Source organism: Sceloporus undulatus, chromosome 7 (assembly GCF_019175285.1).
Source record: "Sceloporus undulatus isolate JIND9_A2432 ecotype Alabama chromosome 7, SceUnd_v1.1, whole genome shotgun sequence".
Taxonomy (NCBI): Eukaryota; Metazoa; Chordata; class Lepidosauria; order Squamata; family Phrynosomatidae; genus Sceloporus; species Sceloporus undulatus.
The window spans coordinates 6,066,597-6,088,663 of record NC_056528.1 but is presented as its reverse complement, the minus strand read 5'-3'; the positions used below and the strand labels follow the sequence as shown (position 1 = coordinate 6,088,663).

Here is a 22,067-nt window from a genome sequence, read left to right as displayed (position 1 = left end):
CTCTGAACATGAGGATGGATGTGAGTGGCTTGTCCCACTACCCTTTCAGGATGGAACCAAAAGCCAGCATGTCTTCTAAGGGTGTTGGTATCCTCTAAAGCCAGTTGTGGGTGCACCCCTTCACTGCTACCCCATCTATATAAGGCCCTCCAAGTGACTTCATAGAAGTGTTTAGTGGATAATTTCCTAGCCAAGAGAACGGTCTGAATAACATTGTCTTCATACCCTTCAGCACTAACTTCTCTTGTTTAACCTCCAGACATGTAGTCTGTAACCAGCCTGGGTCAGGGTGACAACTCTCTTGCATGCTATGCTATCACTGAAAACCATGGTTAACAGGGCCATCAGGGTGCTATCAAGATCACCAAGACCTCCATCCCTATTTTCCATGACACTTTGGACAACAGATCCACAGAAGACACTTTGGACAGCAGAACCACAGAAGGAAAAGCAAGGCACAACACCCTCGCCCATGTGATCACCAGAGCATCAAAGCACAATGCTCCTTCCATCCAAAGCTTTGATATAAATCGAGAAAGTCTGTGGTTTTCTTGAGCAGCAAACAGATCTATCCATGAGGTGCTAAACCTTTGGACTGTTCTGTGAAAAACCTACATATTCAGATCCCACTCTTCCTGATCATGATGCTCCCTGCTCAACCAATGGGCCTGAACTTTGAGATATCCCCTCTTAATGACTGAAGGTGAGCCTGCCCCCAATGTAAGAGAATCATCACTTGAGGTGCTCAGGGTGGGTATGCCCATTAATGAGCCAAGGAGAATAGTGGTTAGCAGTATGCATGGAGGGGAAGTATACTGCAGTGGGCAGATGATGCAGGACTTATGGTCACACAGCAAAAGGATGCACAGTATCATCTGGCTCAAACTACATCTGGAAACTACAATGTGCATGACTGGTATCCTAAGTCTATGTCAGACGTCCAGGGCAACCATGTGCTGAGTCAGATGCACAGCAGGTCCACCAGAACCCACATAAACAGTCAAGAGGGGACTCAATCTCAGCACCTCAGATTGCCTCCAAATCAGAAATGGCTTCACTGTCAGGGAAGCTGCAGTCTCAAGTGACACTACATGGCAATTTCATTCTGAAAGGCCAAGAGGGCCCACTGCAGCTCCCTCAAATGGTACTTGATCCAAAGAACTGAGTCTATGCATGCCACCATCAATCCTAACAACCTGGCCAACACCATCAGTTCTAACGTTGATTGATCCAATACTATCCTTACAAGGGACTACAGCTTGTCCCTCCTTTCTTCCAGTAGAAAGACCTTGTGACGTATCCTGTCCGTGGTGTATCCTCTGAACTGGATCCACATGGCTCTTTTCTCTGTTGATACAAATCCTGGAAACTATAGGCAATCCATGGTGGCTCACACATCCTTCCTAGCTTTCCCCAAAGATGGTGAGCAAACTGGCAGGTTGTTGAGGTATGGGTAGATAAGCAGCCTCAATTGCAGAGGAGCCACTACTGAGCCATCAACACCAAGCCGATTAGACCAAAGGGAAGAGTTCTGTATTGGACTGTGGTCCTCCAGGCAAGTAAACCTGAGGCACTTCTTCTGAGCAGGGTCCACTGTATTCTTGGGAGAGTTTGACTTCCAAAAAATATCAAGATAGTTGGAATTCCCTACCCTTCCCAGAAGTCCATCTTCCTGAAACTGCAGACCATGGTCCAAAAAGCCAAATCTTTTCCTGCAGCACCATCTGCAGAGCTAGTTCACTAGTCATCTTTCCCTCCATGGCCTATGTCTTTCCACTGGTAAGAAAGACAAAATACTGTAACAACCTGTGCAACTAGATCCTTCAGCCTCCTACCCAGAATCTGGGATTTGTAGTTTCATGAGATATTTTTGCCTTCGCTAAGGAGCTCTTGTGCCTCGCCATACTACAGTTCCCAGAATTCGATAGCACTGAGCCATGGCAGTTAAAGTAGCATCGAACTGTATTATTTCTGCAGTGCGGATACAGCCTTTGTGTCGCATTTCTGCAAATGAGGGTCTCTGTCTCTCCTATGATTTAAGCAGTATTCCCTCCTGTTTTTGTTGTTAACTGCTCTTGAGTTGGTTCCGGCCTGACCCAAGCAAAATCACTTGTAAAATGAGAGAGTACATAAGAAAAACAGCACTTTTAAATAGAACCGTTAGAGACTGTGGTATAATGACTGAGCAGTGAGACTTGCTCCGGTAGGAATCTTGATAGGTGGGTTGTCAAAGAGTTTTAGCTTTGTATTTTGGGGGCTGTCACTCTTCTGTGTGGGTTAAAAGGCTCACAATAAACTATATTTCATTATTTTTGAACTCCCTGGGATGAACATGAAGGCCAACTGACATTTAGAGCAGAAGGGAAAATTATATGTAATTGAAAGCATTCTAAAACTGTAACTAAGCTACCCAGTATAAAGTGTTGTTGCGTCTTTGCAAAATACAAAGAATGCTGAGGAATAAAACTGAACTCGCCGGCTACAGTGGCAATCATTGGAACAGTGCCTGGCTGAGTATCTCTGAAGTAAAAAGCTTGAGGCCTTGTTAGACATTACTATATCCTAAATCATACATTCAGGTTGTCATGTGAGTGGCCAATTGAAATGGAGCTGTGTGGGAGCAACTCTGTGTGGCGAGCCATTTGTGTAAAGGCAGCTCCCTGTGCGATTTGGGCAATTTTATCTGCACCAGTGCAAGCTGAAATCTCCCACTCTTTGTGGGGAGCTGTTCATACAAACAGTATGCCACATGGAGGTATATTCACATGGTTCTCTTTCAACCAGTGACTAAGGCAAAATATCCTGAGTGGCAATACAATCTGAAGTGGCAATACAATCATATTGAGGAGGGAGCAAGCTTGTTTTCTGCTGCTCCAGAGAACAGGACCCAGAACAATGGATGCAAGCTACAGGAAAAGAGATTCCACCTCAACATTAGGAGGAACTTCCTGACAGTAAGGGCTGTTTGACAGTGGAACAAACTCTCTCGGAGGGTAGTGGAGTCTCCTTCCTTGGAGGTCTTTAAGCAGAGGCTGGATGGCCACCTGTCGGGGATGCTTTGATTTGGATTTCCTACATGGCAGGGGGTTGGACTGGATGACCCTTGCGGTCTCTTCCAACTCTATGATTCTATGACGTGTTTTCAGGGCACTTCAAACAATCCCATTCAGCACTGTGGACACCGAAAATAGTCTTTCACTCTGTCCGTTTTATAAAAGTTGGTAAGAGACTTCCAGAAAGGCTCCCATAAAGAGGAAGGTGCAGGGTTGTTCTCTGCTGCTTCAGAGAGCAGAACTAGTTAAGTAATAGGAGGGTCGATTTTGACCCAACATTGGAAGGAACTTCTTGGTGGAGAGAGCGGTTTGGGAACGGAACCAATTAATAAATATTTATCAGGTTATAGTGGCCAGTATCTAGTCAGGAAAGGCCTGCTGGAAAAGATCCATCTTAACAGCTATTGTCTAGAGCAGGGGTAGGCAACCTGCGGCCCGCGGGCCGGATGCGGCCCGGCAAGGCCTTGGGACCGGCCCCCGCCTGGTCCTGCCGACGATTGCTGCTGGAGCCTTTGGCCTATCAGGAGGAGGCAGGCAAGGGGGGCAAGCAGCAGGCAAGGGAACAAGTGGCGAGCAAGGGGGCAATTGTCTATAGAAGCCTCCGAAACATGCATTTATATTGACATTTTTTAAAAATCAGCAAAAAAAATTTACGTGTCCTCCATTTGAAAATTTTGTCCTACATTTGTCCTGGTTTATTTATTTAATTAATTTTAAAAAGAAATTATTTAATTATTTATTTTTTGGCTTCGGCCCCCCAGTTGTCTGAGGGACAGCAACCCGGCCCCCGGCTCAAAAAGGTTGCCTAACCCTGGTCTAGAGAGGTGGTGGTTCTCTAGATGTCTTCAAAAAGAGTTTGGACAGTTACCTGATGAAGATGATATAGCTGAAGATCCTGCACTGAGCAGGATGTCGGACCTGATGGCTCCATGACTCCCTTCCAACCCTATGATTCTATTATTCTAATGTCAGCATGGTGTAGTAGTCTGAATGTTGGTTTGCAACTCTGGAGATCAGGGTTCAATTCCCCACATGGTCATGGAAACCCACTTTGGGTGAGTCACAGACTCTCAGCCCCAGAAAAACCTATGCCAGGTTCACCTTAGGGGTCACCATAAGTTTGAAACGCCTTGGAAGTACAAAACAACCTCGTCCTGAGCAGGTCCCATGCTTGTAGCCAGAACCCATTTGAGACCCACTTATTAAATATTGCACGATATATGAAATTTTAGCTAAAGTTTGGATTTTCCGTTTGAGATGTGTGCTTTTATTTGAAGTTCACTATTTAATATCCCTTGGGCTTTTGCGCGGAGGGGAGAAATACTGGGAAGAGGTAGATTCTAACATAACTAATATGAGAGAAAGGATTTGGTCAGCGCTGAAACTTTAACAGTGATTAGATTTCTGAGGATTATTCAAGTTAAAAATACCGAGACAGGTAAAATATAAAGGTTGGGAGCCAAATATTTGACAGAAATTTGTATTACTATCTTTTACCAGGCTCAAATATCCCATCAATGAACATTAATACCAGCCATCATTCATATTTAGTCTTTATAATTTTGAAAATATCTATAATACTAATAACCAAACTGTGTCTCAATTGCTCCCTAAAACCTAAGCGCATTAAAACAGTCCAACAGTAATCTAGGAATCATGCTCCATGTTTATCAAGTAAGCCATAATCGAGAAAGATCTTTTTTCACAGTGTATGAGATTAAAAACATGGGTTGCAATAAAACAATCTAATTTGATCTGAATCCTTTCCAGTGATGAGATATACAGATATTGCATACTCAGACATCACAAAGAAGTAGATATTTCCCTACTCAAAACACCATCCTGATCTTTAAACAAACCTTCATTTCAACACTCCTTTCATAAAAATGTACACAAACTTCAGAGGAATATGTTATATAGAGAAAATATGCTGCAGCATAATGGGCTGGGTTAAGGAAGGAGGGGTCCCTGGTTTCTTTTGCTTGAGAGATGAAGTCAGAGCCTTTGAACATGGCTGTGTCTTGAGCACATGCAGGAGAGTTTGCAAGCTCAGAAGATAAAAATATTGACGGTGTGGTTAATTAGGTCACGTCCCTTTCTCTCTGGTGCATTTTATGACCATTCTAAGCATTTTTAACGCTAATCCAGACACACAATAGGAAAAAAGGATGGAGTGAAAAACAATATATGTGATCAGGGAGAGCATTCACATCAATGCAGACTGGCTGGACAAGCAGCATAGGGAATATTTATTTGGCTGCACACGCATAAAAGGCAAGTTTTGGAAGGCATGAGATGAGAAATTAATCCTATCCTAGTGTCCCCATAATGAATAATTCAAAGACTCTTTTTTCAATAATAACGGCAAAACAAGATGATCCATACCTCTTTGCCTTTTTTCTTCCAATATAGAGGGGGAAAATCCATTGGAGAAAAATTAATAATTCTCACACACACACACACACACACACACACACACACACACACACACACCACATACTCCAAGGCTCTTTTTTTAAGCAAAAGTACTCACTCTGTTAAAGCGTTTGGCTTGAAACAGATGCCCATTCACTCTGTAAAGCTTCCTCCATCTTCTGGCTCCACGTCGGTAGATTGATTCTAAGAAAGAAATTAAAAAGGTGTAAAGCAGTAGCATAGTAATGCCATGCACGCTCTATGGTATTAAGCGGCAATTCAATCTTGCTTCCCTGAACATCCATGTAGAGACGAATGCTGCTGGCAACGCAGTCTGCTGTCAAAAAGCATCGGAAGGAAACGCTCCCCGAAATGCCTCTTCCATTCCTCCATCTCTCCTCCCCACCTTTTCCCCCTCACATGATTATAGTCTTATCTTTCTATGACTGCTTGCTGCTTCAAGCTCAGGTGAGACGGAGAGAGATAACTCGGTTAAAGAAACAGCATTCCTCTCTAACCCTCATTGTGCTAGCCTTGCTCTGACAGCAATGCATGCATCAAGGATGCCAGCTAGCTGGCAAGGTTGGCACAGGTGGCACAGGAAGCAATACAAATCTCTGCACAGTTATGGTCCCCCTTCTCATTTTCTCCATCCTGGAAGACGATGTCACCAGAATCCTTTTTTATAAAGAGGAAACAATTCAAGGATGATTTCATTGTACACTCGTCCCTCCACATTCGCTGGGGTTAGGGACACAGGACCCCCATGGATGTAGAAAAACTGCAAATGACAAGAACACTATGTTTTTACCTGAGAGAACACCTCTCTAGGCATCTCTAGATCTTCCAGTGCAACTCTGGGATAAACATCTGCCAGACACATACCACACAACATTGCTGGAGGAGCTACAGATGCCTAGTGGAGGGTTCTCTCCAGGCATCTCTAGGTCCTTCAGTGCGACGTTTGGTTGACATTGACCATAGAGTTCTGCTGCAGGAGCTACAGATGCCTAGTGGAGTGTTCTCTCCAGGCATCTCTAGATCCTTCAGTGTGACTTTTGGTTAACGTTGACCACAGAGTTTCACTTGAGGACCTAGATATTCCTGGAGAGAACATATTAATAAAATCCATGAATAATCAAATCTACAAATTCAAAGCCGCAAATGTGGAGGGACAAGTGTAGCACTTGTTGCTGTATCCAAAAAAGCCAAGCTGCTCTTAAGAGTACTGTCAATACAACGATGGGGTATAAGAGTCATAAGAACATTAACATTCAAGAGATACACTGTTTTATAATAGTTTTCCACACCACCCCCACCAATAATAATAATAATAATAATAATAATAATAATAATTTATATACTGCCTTTCCAAAGGATCAAGGCAGTTTACAAAATTACATAAACACATAAATACATAAAATACATAAACAATTTACATAAGGAAATACAAAAATTAGCTACATAATACTTAACTAAAATTCCGTCCCTCATCCCTTAAAAATACAAACTAAAATACAAACGTCAAATTCCAAATGACTTATGCTCATTATACACATTTATTAATAAAAAGTTTTAAAAGCATGAACATTCAAAGAGATCACCATGTTAGTCTATTTTAGCGTAGCAACCCCACAAAAGAATCTAGTATTAAAACACTAGTGTTCAGCATAGCCACACACACAATTCTCCTTATGCCTGCTTTAAGTTTACTCTTTAGCTTACCCATACCAAAGACTGTAATCTTCTATTCCTAAAACCTCTCTCCCAACTCTGTCCTTTTACAGTCTCTGCTAAATTAATACTTATCACTTCATTTCCATTACTTTTCACATCCTTTGTGTATATGTCTGTCTGCAGAAGCGTCACTTCATGCATCTCAGGAATGTAGTAGCAATTTCTTAATGCTTAGAGTTAGACAATAGATAACTTGCTTAGACAATAGGCGATTTGCATACAAAATGAGTAAGTACAATATAAAAGTACAGCGTAAAGTAAATAGCATATATATATATATATCTTGAATTATTTTTTAAACATCAATATGCCATCAATATCTCAATATTTGGTTCTTGGTTCAACATATAATGAAAGGACAAATATTCACGAAGCTTCTCTATGTAATTCAAGATAGAAAAGTTGTCAAGCACAGTAGGATACAACTGGAGCATCTTATGGTTTATTTAACTCCAAAACTTAGCATTGTTCAATCCGGTGACCACCGATAGACCATCAAAAATAAGAATGCCTTTTCCCAAACCTCATCACCTTTGCTTTAGTACTCTTAATGTTCAGGGTTGTTATTTTTTTCTATTCATCCTAGTCTCTGGAGCAGAAAGATACAAATTTGCTGCATCTTCAATATGACATCCCTTCAAATGTTTAAACAGGGCTATCAAACTGGTATTTATATTTCTATACCACTTATCAGTGAACTCGGCACGCTCCAAGCGGTTTACAATCTGTAAGCCAATTGCCTCCAAGAAGCTGGGGACTCATTTTACCGACATGGGATGAAATCACTACCAGGCAGCATTTGGTGGATGAGAGAGAGACTTCTATCCGACAGGGAGAGAAGAAATTCTAACTGATTTGCACATGAGCTGGAGATATCCCTCAAGAGGCCAAAAGGGTCAGACATTTCTTCCACCACAGAAGCACTGTGTAGAGGGCCTATGTGTAGCAGCAATGATAGCCTTGACAGCATTGAGAAGGCAGGCTAATGAGGCACTCTCCATGTCATTAAACTGAGTGTATCCAAGGGCCCAAAATAAAAGCCGCTTCGTGTCACTTTGGAGGTATGCTGTTTAAATGATGCTAAGGACTGGAGCGCAGCTTTGGCACAGCTTCTGGCCTCTAAGGATGCATACATCACTTAAAACGCATACCTCCAAAGTGACCCGAAAAGTGTACACAGTAGGACCACCCCAATGAAATAGGAATGCACTGCTGAACGACATCCTCCAATGAGTCCTGGAGCAAAATGTCCTGCGGTTCTCTGGGGATGCGAATAGATGTACTAAAAGAATACCCTGGCTTCAGAAGACTTGTAGTAGTTTGGAGTAAAGCTTCCATTCATGGCCCAAATCCGAGGCCCTGCTCAAAGGCAGCCTCCTCTCTGGTGGATTGGGTGTACCGAATTTAAAGTACGTTCTGGACTGGCTGATGGATTGGGTTAAATTGGAGGACAATAGAACATTAACCGTAGAAGGATTCGGCTTGAAATTTGGCTTTCATTTGTTCAAGCTCCAAGTTGACAAAAATGTTAATAATCATTTAGTTCGTAAAGCATTATCGCGAGTATGGATGAAGTATAAGTTTAGATGGTGCCCCCAAATTCCATTATGGGCTTCACTGGGAGAAGCTTTCCTGAAAAGAGAAGTTGACAGCTAAAAGAAATGGAGACAATATGCCAATATTATTAAAATTGATCAAGGTAAGTGTACACTCAAATCACAAGAGGAAATAATTAATAGTGGTTTCCTATGTAATTGGTTTGCGTATAAGACAATTGGCTGAGTGATTTAAAATGGACCAAAATTAATTGGAATTGCAGCGAGTGATCAAGAATTAGAGAAAATAGTCAAAGAAGACTCCCAAAAAAGGACAGCTAAGGCCCTATATAGACTGCCAAAATAAAGCTGCTTCGGGTCACTTTGGAGGTATGCTGTTTAAATGATGCATGCGTCCTATGAGTCCAGAAGCTGCGCCAAAGCTGCGCTCCATTCCTTAGGACTGGATTGTGACTTTGGTGCAGCTCCTGGACTCTTAGGACACATGCAACATTTAAATAGCATACCTCCAAAGTGACCCGAAGCAGCTTTATTTCGGCCTGTCTGTATGGGGCCTAAGTTATACCATTTGATTTTAAATGGGAATTGGAAGATGAGAGAATTAAAGGTTTTATGGTCCGTTGGGTGAAAGACCTGAATCAAAGTATCATGTTGGAGCAGTGGGAGAAAATATGGAGGATGAGAATTAAATATACAGTTAATGTCAGAATAAGGGAAAACTGTTATAAATCCATGTACAAATGGTACCTGAAGCCATATAGGCTTTCAAAAAATTATAGAGGGAATAACGGAATATGTTGGAAATGTTGAACAGAGAGGCCTGTTCCAGACTGCCAAAATAAAGCTGCTTCGGGTCTCTTTGGAGGTATGCTATTTAAACAGCATACCTCCAAAGAGACCCAAAGCAGCTTTATTTTGGCAGTCTGTAACAGGCCAGAGTCTTTGCACTAAGTGTGGAAAGAATACTATACCTAACAAGGAAGTCATAGGCAAGCTCACTTCTATTCCTATCTGGATAACAAAGAAGAAAGAAAATCACTATCGGAAACAGCTGACCATGCACTCCGGGAAAGATGAGAAACAAATGCTCCATGACCAAATAGCCAAGACAAAAAGGTATTTAAATACTAATTACTTTTTGCAGACCCCCAAAATTAATCTATTAATGTTAAATAACGGACTGAATAGAGGACGGTGGAGTTCTAAAAGAATAATGATTTCATATTTAAGCAAGCTATAAAAGCCAACTGGTTGACTTACAAAGGGTCGAATGGCTCCTACCCAATGGAGATTGTAAAAGAGGTTTACTTACTTTTGGCCAATATATAATTCCTAATATGTTGTTTAAAAGGAGGTCTTTTTTGAACTTATTCTCAGTCTCTCCAACACAGATGTTTCGTTCAGAAGAATTACACCCACTTTTGCCTCAATCTAGACCACTTAGAATTGCTTCCTTAAAAGAACACAAAGGCCCCATACAGACAGGCCAAAATAAAGCTGCTTCTGGTCACTTTGGAGGTATGCTGTTTAAATAATGCATGTATCCTAAGAGCCTGAAGCCACACCAAAGCCACGATCCAGTCCTAAGGACTGGTGCACAGCTTTGGTGAAGCTTCCGGACTCTAAGGACACATGCATCATGTAAGCAGCATGGCTCCAAAGTGACCCGAAGCAGCTTTATTTTGGCCTGTCTGTATAGGGCCAAAGACTTGATTCCAAGTATCTCTAAGAAGAACAGGCCAGCCCTGTCCTTGGGTGATGTTAGCCTAGGCAAACAATCTGCCCTTCTTCAAACAGAACAAGATGCAAACGACCCTTTGGAAGGAAATTTTATTAAATTATTCAATACTTTGTTTGATTCGGAACAAGCTGACATTATTAAAAGATAAGGTGACCTAAGGAAAACTTTGATGACAACTCATAAAGCTGCTAAACTATTAATCGATATGATTATATCTACTTCCTAATCAATGATAACTCTTCTGGGGAGAAAGCCATAGATCCTTTTGAACTTGCCCCAGTTATCCAGAACTCAGACCCACAAAACTCCAATATAGAACTACTCAAGTCTGATCAAAAACCCTCTATCTTGTCTCCTCTTAAAACAGCACAATATTCCGCAACCTCAAACAACCAAATGTTGAATAGAGCTGTTAGAAAAGAAAGGAGTCATGGGCCTGTTACAGACTGCCAAAATAAAGCTGCTTCGGGTCTCTTTAGAGGTATGCTGTTTAAATGATGCATGCATCCTAAGAATCCGGAAGCTGCACCAAAGCTGCACTCCAGTGCTTAGGAATGGAGTGTGGCTTTGGTGCAACCTCCGGACTCTTAGGACCCATGCGTCATTTAAACAGCATACCTCCAAAGAGACCTGAAGCAGCTTTATTCTGGCAGTCTGTAACAGGCCTTACTTGCTTAATTAATGATCTCGATAACTGTTCATTACCAGCTAAAGGGACACAACAAACTCTTTCAGGAGATATTCATAATAAGCAGAAAAGTTCTTAACTTAATCTTAACTTAATAATAATATAGCAATTTAATAAGTTTAGTAATAATATTAAGTGGACTACCTAGGTTTTAACGGGAAATGCCCACGCTTCTCGAAAGAGGTCAAGCATTCTAAAACTCGATATGGAGGGTTGTCACTTCTGCAACTTGATCTTTACTTTGAAGCTTCTCAGCTAAGTCAGATCACCCAGTTGATCAGCAGAAATAGTCTGACCAATTGGGTAGATACTGAAGTTAACACTGCATCCCCTGCTACCTTTTTGGGTATCTATATATAAAGCCACTAAAAATTGTAATAACCCTTTTTTGCTCACTACGGAAGAAATGGAGGCATCTCTTGGCCACCTATCCTTCTGCTTTATGGCCTTTTCTTATTCACACTCTTATCCAGAGCCCAGAAGAATATGCACAGTTTCGAGGTATGGCCTGTATACAGTTAAATATCTGTTCCACAATGGGACTACAGTACTATCACAACTAACCTGTGATCTGAGCTCTGGTCATCGGAACTGGTATCAAATAATACAGATACAATCATTCTTAAAGAAACTGCTTCAGATACAGGAATATCCTCGCCCACTTACTGTTTTTGCAAACATATGCATCTCTCCAGGTATAAATTCTAAAGGCCAAATAGCATGCATATATAATTGTCTGCTAGAAGAAACATTTGGGAACCCAGCGCTTCATAAGGCAGGATGGGAAGCAGAACTTTCCCTTTCAATTGATAGTAAGACCTGGGAAAATACATGGACTCATTTACCATTTAAAACTAGGTCCATTGCCATTAAAGAGAATAATATCAAGTTGGTCCATCAATGGTACCTCACCCCAGTCAAATTGGCTTGTATGTCTACCAATGCTAATCCAAAATACTGGAGGGGTTGTGAAGGTAGGGGAATATTTGTACATATGTGGCTGGATTGTCCCTGTGTGAGTGAGTACTGGGCAGAAATTTTACAACTGATCTTCAAGATCACTAAACCAAGTACACAATGATCCCCACTCCTGCTGCTGTTCTCCATTTTTATGAATGGAAATAAAGCCCTGCAGCACAAAGAACCTACCGGTATTAGTTTGCTTCTGGCTGTTGCAAGGCTTGAGATAGCCAAGAACTGGAAAGTTGAACATTGCAGGATGGTGGACTAGACTCTAGGACTTGTGGAGAAAATGGCAGATAATAAGAGAGCGAGAGGCTTACACTCTGGATTGACCTTTCATAAGATTTGGCACCCATTTATTGAATACATCCAGCAAGATTTAGTCTCTAGACACCCCCCAGTTTAAGCTAAGTTTTATGGAAAGATGTCTTTCATGATCCCTGAATACGCCTTTTGTCTATAATTATCAGTGCCTTATCTGGGTTATTGTCTTTTGGTGTTTTGGTGTACTGTTTTGTGTACTGTTTGTTGTCATGTTTTGTTTTAGAATGTATTAATAAATTTAAAAATTAAAAAAAAACCACGTGGTGCCAGGCTTCCTTTTGAAATTAATGACAAATTATATGCATTTCACAAATATATTTGAAACAAAATTGTGATGATATACACTATATATGTCTGTCTGAAAACTCAAGTCTGCAGGAGAGGCCTTCTTCCTCTGTGTCCCAGCAGTGGGATAATACGAAAGAAGGACCCTCAATTGTGGCACCATGCTCATGGAGTGCTTTCCTTTTGGAAGTCCATCTGGCACCAACATTACTTTCTTTCCATTGCCCAACTAATACATGACATGGCCACAATCCTGCAAGTTAGTACTAGCTGGCCTAGCAACTCAAATGCTTAACAAATGCAAAATATACCATCGCTGTTAATGATATCTGACACAGAATTCAACAGGAAGGCAATCTATTTTCTTGCAATAGGTAATTCACATGTGTCAGGCCCTTTAAACACCCTGTTCAGCCACAGACTAGTCACACACTCAATGTGACACCCCTTCAAATACGTGAACAGGGCTATCATTTCACCTCTTAACCTTCTCTTCTCCAGGCTAAACATCACCAGCTCCCTAAGACTTTCCTCATAAGGCATGGTTTCCAGACTCTTGGCCATTTTGGTTGCCCTCCTTTGCACACGCTCCAACTTGTCAATATCCTTTTTGACTGTGGTGCCCAGAATTGGACGCAGTATTCAAGCAACTCTCTGGTCAGCGCCCAGAAGAGCTGCACTGGAGATTCATACAGAGAACATGTTAATCAAATCTGTGAATAAACACATCCACAAAAGTCAAAGCCGCAAATGTACAAATGAAAACATGGGATGGCCCAGTCTACATAGTAACACAAAGGGTAACTACAGATGTCAAGGCATGAATAAACCATGATTTTACTGTTCAAATCATGTTAAATGATTGTACATGCACACGCACTGATCTGACTGACAGGTTCCATGATGTTAGAGAATAACGTCTACAGAAATATTAACCATGGTTTGTACTAATGGTGGCTTATTACTGGGTTTCGAAACCTGCTCCTTCTGGCTAAGGACAAAGTAGTTAAAGCAATTGTTTTCATATTGGCAATAAAAGCAAGACCAAGAGTTAACTATTCCAAACACAGATAAAACACTTCTAAGATATGGCATCCAACTTCTCTTTAAAGACTCTCAATGTCCACACCTCCTAAGGCAGTCTATTCCGCCACTGAATAGCTCTGACCATTAGGGAGTTATTTCTAACATTTAGGTGGGATTTCTTGAATCTTGCAATTTGAAATGTGTGAAAGAACATCGCTTCCATTTATACAGCAAAATTGGTCACAAAAATCCCCGAGAGCCAGTCACTAAGACTATGACACTATTATTATCAAGGTAAAATAGCATGAACACAGTTTTAAGTATAAAAAATTTGGGTAGTTATTTGCACTGGAAAATCAAAACACACAACGCCCCTTTAAAGAACCACATACAGTTCTGACCCAAAAGGATTCGTTTAGATGCTACAAGGTACTGTTTTGTTTGTTTGTTTGTTTTCCCTGAACAACGTCTATAACCAGATCACAATCTGCTTTTGAAAGTCCTCGGGATTTTAAAAATTGAATTTCTATGGAGCAGGAGCAACGGCTGGATTAGAAACAGAAGAGGCATGCAGAACTAGTATAGTCACCCTCCATATCCGCGGATTCTTTATCTATGGATTCAAGCATCCACGGCTTGAAAATATTCCCAAAATATATACATTCCAAATGGCAAGCCTTAATTTTGCTATTTTATATAAGGGACACCATTTTACTATGCCACTACCTTTAATGGAACTTCAGCATCCATGGATTTTGGTATCCATAGGGAGTCCTGGAACCAAACCCCAGCAGATACCAAGGGCCCACTAATAATATTATTAGTGGATTCCCAGTGATTGGGCGGCATATAAATAAATCCTATTATTATTATTATAACAATAACATCCCATTGCATCAAATGAGACTTGAGCATTCATGGATTTTAGTATCCATGGGGGATCCTGGTACCAAACCTCAGCAGATAACAAGGGCCCACTATAATAGTAATAATAATAATACCCCATTGCATCGAATGGGACTTGAGCATCCATAGATTTTAGTATCCATGGGGATCCTGGAACCAAACATCAGCAGAGACCAAGGGCCCACTATAATAGTAATAATAGTAATACCCCATTGTATTGAATGGGACTTGAGCATCCATGGATTCTGGTATTCATGGGGGGGGTGTTTCCTGGAACCAAACCCCAGCAGATACCAAGCCCCACTATGATAGTAACAATAGCACCCCATTGTATCTAATGGGACTTGAGCATCCATGGATTTGGGTATAGATGGAGGGTCCTGGAACCAAACCACAGCAGATACCAAGGACCCACTGTTATGTGATTCTTTGCATCCCAGAAAACCAATTGGTCCTTTCAGATCTAAAAGGGGAAACTAGAATTAAGCCAAATTGGCTCCTAGAATTAAGCCAAACTAATTCAAATTAAGAAATTTGCCTTCACTCAAACATACCAATCAAATGTATAAGATATATCTCTCTCGCGCGACTCTGTGTTTGTTCTTCAGACCCCAAAATCAAGTATGAAATGGGGTAGATTTGTAATACTTGTAATAGAGTCTAGAAAAGGCAGAAGAGATCTTTGAACACTCCAAGAAAACTATGATACCTACATGATTGTTTACTGTAATGAAAATACTTGTACTAATCTCTACACACTGTCCAATCTGTTTAACCAATAAAACAGCATTCTTTAATAGTAGACAGCCCCAATAATGGGACTTGTACAAAAGAATTGCCCTCTGTAAGCAAAGCCACGTCTTCAGAGTTGTCTCTATACTCACTGTCACTCCTTTCTCCATTGGGGGATGGGACTTGTTCACGTGTTCGGAATAACCTAATCATTGCTGCTAATACGGCACAACAAATGAAGGGGAAGCCTGTCCTTCGGAGCCGCACAATATTTACAGGCCACAAGCCGAGAAAAATAATATTGCTATTTTCTTCCACATAGGATGACACACAGTGCACGGCGTGCAATGTAATATGGCAGACAGATAGAACAAAAATATCATACAGATGAAACACCAAAAAGGCATTTGAGATCTAAGATGCGATTCCAAGTACGTTGTGCCTTTCGAATGGGACATAAGGAGGAACAACCACATTGATGGTCAAGGCAATATGGCAGTTTTAACCTAGCAAAAAAGGACAGTTTTATGAGGTTAAAGACCAAATAGGATGAGGTTTGTTGATCGGAGTCCATGACTCAATGATTAAAAAGGATACTCTGAAAACAAAACAACCAAACAACCCCCTCCCCATTATACAATAAACAGAAGCAAAAAGATGCTTCTCCTCCTCCATAGCTCTGCTTAAAAAGCAACAACAAGCCAGATAAATACACTAGTACCTTAGCATCGGCTACAGCACAAAATATAATTTGATCATTAAACATATTGATTTAGTCCAACGTAGCAATGCAGTACCATCCTCTCTCTCTCTCTCTCTCTCCACCGCATGACGACAGAATACACTCATCTATTTTAGCCTTCTTCTGCATGTAACAAATCCAACCCAATTCACCGAGCAAGCTGCTGCAAAGAAAGGAAAAGAGATGCTCACAATAAGCAATAGGCCCAAGCTCACATACCGTCGGGTTTTTTGGGATACATTGCCTTCATTAATCTCCCTTAGCGGCAGCATCACTCATTCTGCACACTCCTCTGTCTGATCTTCCTCCTTAAAAAAAACCCAACCCGTCACCTGGCAAGAACACGTCTTTTCAGGGCAATTTTTCTCCCTCCCCCCCCCCCCCCCCCTCTTCCTCAGCGCTCCTCCAGCCACATCCCCCACCATGCAAGAGGCAGCGGCGAAATCTGTGTTTTTGGAAATTGTGGTTGCAGAGGAGGACCGTCGGCAAAGGCAACCAGATAACCCAAAAACGCTGACTTCTATTATCTCCTGCGCAGCATGCATAGACACACCGCACCAATGGCCTCGGTTTGCAACAATCGCAAGCAAAAAGGCGCACGACGTCCACAGAAAAGAAACGCATTACTCACTGAGTTTTAATCTTTTGCTTCCTCAGCATGCAATTCTCTGTGCTTTACAAGGCAGGAGGCATGCAATGAGATTTCCCTCGTCCTTATGGCACTGATGCGGCTGTTTGAGTAGCAGGAGGCACCGCCACCAAAAAGAGAAAAGGGGGCAAATCGGTCTGAATATTAAAGAGCATATATTTAATGGAAGCCTGGTTATCCTGGGCTCCCTCTTTTCACATCTCTGCCTCATGTATCCAGGCACGGGTGGTACTGGCTCCCTTGGGAGGCTGTAGCTAGCAGCTGAGGCACAAACTAAAACATGGCATGGATGTCAAGGAGCAGATGACAGAAATATCCCTGCAATATAACGGAGACGTTGCTTATAAGTACATATATATTAAGCTGTGTGCCACAGACAGCAAAAACAGGGATGCGTTGTTACAACTCTCTGTACGTTGGAAGCTGCAATCGACCGAAAATCGAAAGTTGTCAGCCATCGTCGGCTATTAGAAATGATACAGCATTCACATCAAGCCCCACGCTGGGAAATTGCGCATGCTTCCTAACCCTGAGTACCTTAAATAATGCTCCCCAATGTGACTTGAAAGCATTTCCTAAACACTTAGCCTAGATAAATATGGCACAGGCACAGAGGCAAACGGAGGAGGATGGCATCTGAGAGAGACCATTGCATTTTGTATGCATCCAAGTAGAAAGGCCAAAGAACGACCCGCACTGTGTAGCCCCAGCCGAAATACCAGAATTTCCATTTTCATCTCCATAAATGTAATTAGTTGTGCATAAAAAACAGTCGTCATATACAGAAACTTTAGGAAAGATGCTTTGCACAAGTGAGAATCCAGACAGGAAGTGAAGGGGTGGGAACACAGCCTCGGTCACCATGGGTTCAGAGTGCAAAGCAAGTGTGTAACCCTATTTTACATTACAATGATCTTGTTTTCAAATAAGTCTATTTGAGACCATGATAAAAGTCTGGCTACATTTCTCCCATTCCCACCCCCAGTAAAACAGGCAAAAATACTCCTTTAGATTCTGAATGAGATATGATTCGAACCATTTTCTGAACACAGTTTGCTTAAAAAGAGACGGCTGTGCGATGACCCTGTTGAAACAAGGACACACATGAATATTGGAATAAAAAATATTCTCAGGATAAAATATACATGAGGAAAAAAGTCTCCAAGTTAACTTATATATTATATAAATGTTGACAATGAGTATTGGTAAGAGAATAATCAATGAGTGTAATCTAACTTGAGTTACTTAAAGGAAGATACAATAGAATCATAAAATCGTAGAGTTGGAAGAGACCCCAAGGGCCCTCCAGTCCAACCCCCTTCTGCCATGCAGGGACACACAGGGGTTTATCACACTGGGGCTAATTTCTGCATTAAAGAGAGATTAAAGCACATTTAAAGCATCCCGCAAACGAAGCGGAAATGGCGAGTCGTTGCACGAATGATGATCACATGCGATTGCTTGAATGAAGTGATATCGGAAGTGCGTTGTCACCGAAATCTCGAAAGCAAAAAGATGCGTGTTAATGCTTCTTTGTGACCACTTTAATGGCAGGTTTTGTGCGACGTCGTGTGAAATCTGCCTTTCAATGTCGGTCCTAGCCTTCTTCTAATTTCAGTTTCTCCAAACCATGCCAGGAATGTGGCGCAAGGGCAAACAAGGGCCATTTAAACCTGTTCAGATCGGTTTGGAAAACTGGTTTATTATGTAGTGGGAATGAGGCCTTTAAGATTCTATACAATTTATAAAATTATAGTACTTTAATTCCACTTTAACCTCCAGGGTTATATCCATGGAATCCTAGGATTTGTAGTTTGATGAGCTGTTTCAGATTCATTGCTGGACACCTCTATTGTTTCACTAGGCTACAATTTCCAGCGTTCCTTAGGATGGCGCACTTAAAGTGGTATCAGACTGCTATAACTGCGCAGTGTGGATCCACCTTAAGACAAACAACTGGTGTTTGTAAGCCACCGGCCATTTTAGTTTTCAGCAACCCTGATCTTGAGTCAAAGTTCTTGAGCATAACTCAGATGGTGGTTGGTTTCTACGCCTTCTGTGGGAACATGGTGGTCAGCCAAAGAGTTTGGGAGAGTGTCCTTTTGGATTGCAACCCCAGCAAGCATTTCTAAAGGACAAACTGGTCAGGAGATCTGGGAGTTGTACTCCAAAAATGATAGTTTCTAAGCTCTGGTTGTATTGGAATCATAGAAACGTAGAGTTGGAAGAGAACCCAAGGGGCCATCCAGTCCAGCCCCATTCTGCCATGCAGGAACTCTCCATCAAAAGATCCCCATTGACAGATGGCCATCCAGCCTCTGTTTAAAGACCTCCAAGGAAGGAGACTCCATAAGCTTTGAGGGAGTGTATTCCACGGCCAAACAGCCCTTACTGTCAGGAAGTTCCTCCTAATGTTGAGGTGGAATCTCTTTTCCTGGCGCTTGCATCCATTGCTCCGGGTCCTAGTCTCTGGAGCAGCAGAAAACAAGCTTGTTCCTCCTCAATATGATATCCCTTCAAATATTTAAACAGGGCTTTCATATCACCTCTTAACCTACTCTTCTCCAGGCTAAACATCCCCAGCTCCTTCAGTCATTCCTCATAGGACATAGTTTCCAGACCCTTCACCATTTTAGTTGCTCTCCTTTGGACACATGGCTCCAGTTTCTCAACATCCTTTTTGAATTGTGGTGCCCAAAACTGGACATAATATTCCAGGTGACCAAAGCAGAATAGAGTGGCACTATTACTTCTCTTGATCTAGTCACTATACTTCTATTGATGCAGCCTAAAATCGCATTGGCCTTTTTAGCTGCCGCATCACACTGTTGACTCATGTTCAACTTATGGTCTACTTGGACTCTTAGATCCCTTTCACACGTAGTTTCATTCAGCCAGGTGTCTCCCATCCTATATCTGTGCATTTCATTTTTCCTCCCTAAGTGCAGTACCTTACATTTCTCCGTGTTGAATTTCATTTTGTTAGCTTTGGCCCAGCTTTCTAGTCTATTCAGGTCATTTTGAATTTTGATCCTGTCCTCTGGAGTATTAGCTACTCCTTCTAATTTGGTGTCATCTGCAAATTTGATAAGTATACCCCCAATTATTTCATCCAAGTCATTGATAAAGATGTTGAATAGCCCTGGGCCCAGGACAGAGCCCTGTGGGACCCCACTGGTCACTTCTCTCCAGGATGAAAAGGAGCCATTGCTGAGCACCCTTTGGGTTCGGCCGGTCAACCAATGACAAATCCATGTAACAGTTGCCTTGTCTAGCCCACAATAGTTTAAATACAGTAGTAGAATATTATTGTATCGGTGCTATGTGATTATTAGTAAAAGGACAATGAATAGCTGTTAATAACCAAGATTAGACGCTAAGAAGTCTTTTTATGTTGATATTGTGCTGGAGGTCTTGTGGATTTTTGTGATGTAGTTACCGTTTTGTATGTATTTGTTCTTGTTTTTTCTTATGTGTGTATTTATGCTTGTTTTCTAGACTAATAAAAGCAACTTAAAGACTAGGAAGTCTTTTTATGTCGATGTTGTGGTGCAGGTCCTGTGGATTTTGTGATGCAGTTACTGTTTTGTATGTATTTGTTCTTGTTTGTTATGTGTGTATTTAACTCTCCATTCAACCATTGATTCAATGAGCCTACTGTAGTTTGGACTAATCCAAGAGGATTCAGACCAATGAGAATGAACAGGACTCCTTCCATATAACAAGCCTTGCAAACAAATTTAAAAAGCCAGCATCGCACTCACAAAAATGCAAAGCATTATAAAGCATCTCATCCTATCTTAATATGAAGGATATGTGCATTCACCATGCAGCGGGCATCAAACCATTCACTCGACTGTTTTGCTGCTCAATTTATTCCAGAATGTCCATATTTTTGTGCAAGTACTGTATAGAAAATTAGTCTGCACTAACAGATTGCTAATTTAAGCGGCGGCCTATTTGGAGCAAATCGAAATTTCTCACTCTCGTCTCAGAAAATAATTTCCAGGCACAAAGGTTTAAATATAGCCCACTGTAAACACCAGACATGTGAGAATTTTACAACCAATGGAAGTAATGTTTACCTAAGGGTTTTAAAGACTCGGCTTCAGTTGTTCCAGTGAGAAACATGGCAGGAACATCTAGCAAATGCTTACCATACTATTTAGCTGGTGAGGATATTATCTGGACATTTGGAAGACTGAAACAAACTAACTATAGAGAGGTATATACCAGCGTTGCTGACACATGCAATAAAAATATTAGCTGCGCATGTAGTTTAAAAATTAATCCTAAAGTAATAGTGTTTGTTCGTTGGAGACAATCTATATCAAAGAATGCAGACAATCTCTCTGTATCAGGTTTCCAGGAAGGTCTCCTATGCATGCATTGCTTCTTGAGAAATCAGACCATATACTAATAGGCCGGCTTTTCAAACCATTCAAGTGTGATTCAACCTGACCATGAACACAGCAGCAGATTGAGCATTCTATGTACTGCTGAAGAACTAGGTCAACCGAGTTGCATTAATCTATACAAATCCACAAATCCATAATTTATAATGTGACTGTCTAATCAAGAGCTCTAGAAGTTAATATAAAGCTAATAGTGTCTTCCTAACCGAAGAGGTTTCATTCCCATTGTAAAACGGCATTACAACTGAAATAAGATGTGCTGTTTGCATACAGTTTGAGTGCTATAAACATGAAAATTATTGAAGTGCTCACATGTTGAGAATATATCCTAAAAGGAGCTAGTTAGTACACCTCAGAAAGTAAACCAAGTCCGACCAACTAATAATATACAAAGAGGTGGATGGGTTTATTCAAACCACAGAGAAAATAGAATTTGATCCAGTGGCATTTCAAATATCCTTTTGGATAGTCATGAATGTCCGTCCACATTTGTGGCTTTGATTTTTGTAGATCTGATTATTCATGGATTTTATTAATATGTTCTCTCTAGAAATATCTATGTCCTCCAGCGCAACTCTATGGTTAACTTTAACCAAAAGTCGCACAAAGGACCTAGAGATTTCTTAAGAGAACGCTCTGCTAGGCATTTGCAGCTCCTCCAGCGCAATTCTATGGTCAATGTTTGGCAGATGTTAACCACAGAGTTGCACCGGAGGACCTAGAGCTGTGATGGTGAACCTTTTCGAGGCCAAGTGCCCAAACTGCAACCCAAAACCCACTTAGTTATTTAAAAGTGCCATGTCCCTATGGCTTTCTAGTAACAAACTCTGGTAAA

The 22,067-nt window shown here is 41.3% G+C and overlaps 1 protein-coding gene across 4 annotated transcripts in view; it reads right to left on the bottom strand.

The window, feature by feature from the left end:
* PRKCZ (protein kinase C zeta) overlaps positions 1–22,067 on the bottom strand; it is a 60,064-nt gene that overhangs the window by 19,139 nt on the left and 18,858 nt on the right. For 3 of the 4 annotated variants that reach the window (XM_042479207.1, XM_042479209.1, XM_042479208.1), the window contains exon 6: positions 5,587–5,672. In XM_042479207.1, coding sequence (XP_042335141.1) covers positions 5,587–5,672 — 86 coding nt within the window. Of the gene's footprint in view, positions 1–5,586; positions 5,673–16,387; positions 16,529–22,067 lie in introns of those variants that run through there. The other variant, XM_042479210.1, reaches the window with a different exon arrangement.